Source organism: Lepidothrix coronata, unplaced genomic scaffold (genome assembly GCF_001604755.1).
Source record: "Lepidothrix coronata isolate B3197 unplaced genomic scaffold, Lepidothrix_coronata-1.0 Scaffold371, whole genome shotgun sequence".
Classification (NCBI taxonomy): Eukaryota; Metazoa; Chordata; class Aves; order Passeriformes; family Pipridae; genus Lepidothrix; species Lepidothrix coronata.
In genome coordinates, this window is record NW_016690551.1 from 151,438 (window position 1) to 156,494 (window position 5,057).

The following is a 5,057-nucleotide window of genomic DNA, read 5'->3' on the forward strand; positions in this document are numbered from 1 at the left end:
ATTATTATTATTATTATTATTATTATTATTATTATTATTATTATTATTATTATTTCCGTGCTATTTTTTACAAATGGAAAATGTCAAACAGGAGCTGAGGACGAGGGGACCAGCAGCGGTTCCCCCTCCTCTCCCTGAGGGGGCTGGAAACCTCCACGTGTTTGTTTGGATTCCAAAACCAGAGGAACAGCTTTTTTTTTGGGGGGGTGGAAATTTGGAAATCGATGACAAGCTGTCAAGTCGTGTCTTCCTCTGCCTTCCCTGCGCCTCCCGCAGAGCTGAGCTGGATTAAAGCCTGGATTTAGGGTTGGGACAAAGGGCTGTGGGTGTTGCCAGCAGTGATTGGGGACAGTTTGTGTGTTGGCTGCTGGTCTTGGGGTTTTGGGGGGCAGCTCTTCCCCCACCCCAGGCCAGAGTGAAATGGTTCAAATGTGAAATTTAGTGGTGTTTGTCCCCAAATCCACCTGCCCAGAGGGATCTCCATGCTGGGAGTCATCCTCCCAACCCCAGGGAATTTCCACCTCGGGGGATGTCCTCCCACCCCAAGGAACCTTTATCCTGGGGGATGTTGTCCCATCTCAGGGGATCTCCATCCCGAGGGACATCCATCCACCCCAAGGGAGCTCCATCCTAGGGAATGTCCAGCCACCCCAGGGAATCTCCATCCCGGAGAATCCTGAGATCCTCATCCGTGGAGGATCCTGCCACCTCAGACAGCCCCTCATCCTGGGGGCATCCTCCCAGCTCCAAGGACATCCTCCCACCCCAGGAAATCTCCATCCTGGGGGACATCCATCCACCCCAAAGAACTTCCATCCTGGAGGATCCCAAGATCCTCATCCATAGAGGATCCTCCCAGGCAGCCATCAGTAGGATGAGAGAGCTCAGTCTTAAGCTGTGCCAGGGGAGGTTTAGGTTGGATATCAGGAAGAATTTCTTTCCAGAGAGGGTGCTCAGCTATTGGAATGGGCTGCCCAGGGAGGGGGTGGAGTCACCATCCCTGGAGGTTTTTAGGATGAGACTGGATGTGGCATCAGTGCCATGGGCTGGGAACCACAGCAGGGTTGGATCAAAGGTTGGACTTGATGATCTCAGAGGTCTTTTCCAACCAGGCTGATTCTGAGATTCTGTGATCTCAGGTGACCTCCATCCAGGGAGGGTCACCCTCCCACCCAGGAAACCTCCATTCTGGGGGACATCCATCCATCCATCCCAAAGGGCCTCCACCCCTGGAGGATCCTGAGATCCTCATCCCTAGAGGATCCTCCCATCTCGGGTGACCTCCATCCTGCGGGACATCCACCCACCCCAAGGCACCTCCACCCAGGGATGGATCCTCATCCATAGAGGATCCTCCCATCTCAGGTCACCTCTATCCTGTGGGACATCCACCCACCCATCTCACGGCCCCTCCATCCACAGGGAGGGTCACCCTCCCCCCCAGAAAACCTCCATCCTGAGGGACATCCATCCATCCATCCACCCCAAAGTACCTCCACCCTGGAGGATCCTGAGATCCTCATCCCTAGAGGATCCTCCCATCTCAGGTCACCTCCATCTTGTGGGACATCCACCCACCCCAAGGCACCTCCATCCACAGGGGGGTCACCCTCCCGTCCCAGAAAACCCCCATCCAACACCCACCATCCAACACCCCCCCCTCCAGGGGTATCCCCCCGCCCTCTAACCCCTCTCCCTTCCCTTGCAGACAGCAGCCTGCTGGAGAGCTACACCGAGGGCGAGATCCGCCAGCTCGTCTCGGCGCTGGTGGAGCGCTACAGCCAGGCCATGAACTCGGGGGGCCACGAGCTGCCGCTCTTCCCTCGGGCCGGCAGCCGCCGCAAGCGTGCCCGCGCCCGCCACAAACCCTGCGAGCTGCGGGAGCTGGAGGTGAGCGTCAGCGAGCTGGGCCTGGGCTACGAGTCGGACGAGACGGTGCTTTTCCGCTACTGCAGCGGCACCTGCGAGGCCGCCGTGCGCAGCTACGACCTGTCGCTGAAGAGCATGAGGAGCCGCCGCAGGATCCGCCGGGAGAAGGTGAGGGCCAGGCCCTGCTGTCGCCCGCTGGCCTACGACGACGACGTGTCCTTCCTGGACGCCTACAACCGCTACTACACCGTCAACGAGCTCTCGGCCAAGGCGTGCGGCTGCGTGTGAGGCGCCGGGGACGTCCCCACACGAGGGGAGAGGGAGGGAAGAGGCGACGCCCCAGCGCCCGAACCTCGCCGGGCTGACGGCGGGAAGAGCGGGATGGAGTCCGGAGCGGCTGGAGGAGGAGGAGGGACTGAGCCGCTGGCGCATCCCAAGGACTACAGACACGGAGGTCATCGGAGCGGTGACGGCTGCCTGGGGCTGTTGTCCCCCCCTAGGAGGTGGCCCAGGGGTCCTTGTGAGCCCCTCCAGGGGTGACCCAGGGGTCCCTGTTGCCCCCCTCCCAGAGGTGACAGCGGGTGTGTGGCGTGCACGGGACACGTCCTACGCTCGGGGTTCAATGTCACCCGTGTCACACCCGCCGGGTCGCGTCACCTGCCCGGGGGTGGGGGTGTCACAAGGTGGGTGTCCCCTGCACGGGGTGGTCCCCACGTGCCAGGGGTTCCGTGTTGGGTGTGTGGCACACGCCGGTGCTGTGATGGTGAGCAGGGGTTGGTGTGGGGGTGTTGCTGCACGTGGAGTGGTGCCGGTGGTGTGTGGGGCTGGACGGGGTGTGCTGAACACACAGGGTGTTTTGGGGTGTCCAGCACACACGCTGTGTGTTTTAGGGGGTGCAACACACACACAGTGAGTGTTTTGGGGTGTCCAGCACTCACAGTGAGTGTTTTGGGGTGTGCTGAACGCACAGTGTGTTTTGGGGTGTCCAGCACACACACTGTGTGTTTTAGGGGGTGCAGTACACACAGAGTGTGTTATAGGGTGTGCTGTTATAGGGCGTGTGATTTGGGGTGTCCAGCACACACGGTGAGTGTTTTGGGGTGTCCAGCAGACACACAGTGTTTTTTGGGGTGTGCTGAACACACAGGTGTGTTATAGGGTGTGCTGTTATAGGGTGTGTGTTTTGGGGGGTGCAGCACACACAGTGAGTGTTTTGGGGTGTGCAGCACACACAGTGTGTTTTGGGGGGTCCAGCACACACAGAGAGTGTTTTGGGGTGTGCTGAACACACAGGGTGTGTTATAGGGTGTGCTGTTAGAGGCTGTGTGTTTTAGGGGGTGCAGCACACACAGTGAGTGTTTTGGGGTGTCCAGCACACACAGGGAGTGTTTTGGGGTGTGCTGAACACACAGGGTGTGTTATAGGGTGTGCTGTTAGAGGGTGTGTGTTTTGGGGGGTGCAGCACACACAGTGTGTGTTTTAGGGGGTGCAGCATACGCAGTGTTTTGGGGTGTCCAGCACACACAGTGAGTGTTTTGGGGTGTCCAGCACACACAGGGAGTGTTTTGGGGTGCATTCCAGGCGTGTCACACAGCTGCAGGTGCCCTGTGCCACCCCGGCTCAGGGGCTGAGGCCCTGCACTTTGCATCTGGGGTGGGTCCCCAGAGTTTTGTGACCTCCCTTCTGTGCCAGGGGCAATTCAGCCCCCAGATCCCCCTGTTTGGGGGCACAAAAGCACGGGCAGTGGTTTGTGAGAGGCTCTGGCTCCGCTCCCCGCTCGTGCCCCTTTTGCCATCGTCTCATTCCCGCAGCCCCGGGGCTTTGCTTCTTAAAACTCGGGATAATCTGAATAACTGGATTAACCTCCCGTGCCCCCGCCACGGGCAGCTGGGCCGGAGCCCAGGGAGATGACACGACCTCGCCGGGGCCACCAGCAGAGCGGTGGCACTTCCCGGCGTGGGCAGGAGCGTTCCTGGTTTGGCGTCTCCCAAAAATCCACTCTCGGCTCTCCCGGGAGCATCCCCCCAGCACCGGGAATGGTGCAGGAGAAGGGATTGGGGCCTGGCTTTGGCTCCCCTCGCATTTACAGCAGTGTCACTGCTGTTTACTCTGCGGGGAGATAAACGAGCCCGCAGACTTTCCCGTTCCCTGGGCAGGCTCGATTTGTTGCCTGGGATTGATGGGGTTTTTTTTTCTCCCCTTGGCTCCCTTCCCAGAAAAAGCAAATCATAAACAGAAGGAGAATATTGGTGTCATGTCCTGGGCATTAACCAACGCCAGGGAAAACGCTCCGTGTGCAGCCCTCCTCTGTCACGGAGTCATCCCAGCTCCAGAGAAACAGGGGGGAAAATTCCATGTACCTTCATCCCCAGGTGGAGGAGGGCTTTGTGTTGGTGATCCCGGCAGCCCAGGGATGGTGCTGCAGGATTTGGGGCAGCAGGGGAAGCATCCCAAGGATGGGATGAGATGGGATGGGAGAGCTGTGTGTGACCGGCCTCATTCCCGACCTCCACAAAGGGGCAGGATTTAGGGGATCAGGTTGGTGTCCCCTGGGATGGGATGGGATGGGATGGGATGGGATGGGATGGGAAGAAGCATCTCCTGCGTGCGAGCAGCCGCATTCCTGACCTCCACAACGGGCCAGGCTGGTGGGTCTTTTTTTTTTTTTCCTTGCTTTTCATCCCAACGTGGCTCTTGGCTGAGCGGAGCCAGGATGCAGTGAAGGAATATAAACACCATCCTTCAGCGGGGCTGGCAGCCTGCACTCTGTAACACCGAGTTTTCCCTGCACTTTGGGAAAAGGAGGAGGCAGCTGAGGGGGTGTGGGAGGGGTGAACCCCCCCCCAGGGGTGAACCTGCATCCCGGGAATGGGAATGTGGCTGGAAAAGCAGATAAACCCCACACTGCAGGGGCAGGGAGATCCCCAACCGAGGTGGGTTTGCACCCCTGGGTTTGGCTGGAAATGGGAAAAGTGGCACAAAATAATCAGCTGGGGGATGGGAACAGCAGCAGGGCAGCGGGAGCAGCTCCAGGCTCACGGAGGATCAGCGGCTCAGTCCGGACTTTGAGGGAAAAAAGCACCCAAATCTAATAATAACAATAATAATAATAATAACGGGCCTCTCAAGGGCTTGGGTGCTTTCCAGGTCTCGCTGCCATAAAACTAAAATTAGTTTTGTTGCAGAAG

The 5,057-nt window shown here is 58.5% G+C and overlaps 1 protein-coding gene across 1 annotated transcript; it reads left to right on the forward strand.

Moving 5' to 3' along the window:
• Positions 1 to 1,701: 1,701 nt before the first annotated feature.
• Positions 1,702 to 3,172, forward strand: NRTN (neurturin; the record flags this gene model as incomplete). The annotated part of the gene is made up of 1 exon (XM_017839025.1): positions 1,702 to 3,172. A coding segment is annotated over one exon (456 nt), but the record flags the coding sequence as incomplete, so codon positions are not given.
• Between the last annotated feature and the right edge of the window lie 1,885 nt (positions 3,173 to 5,057).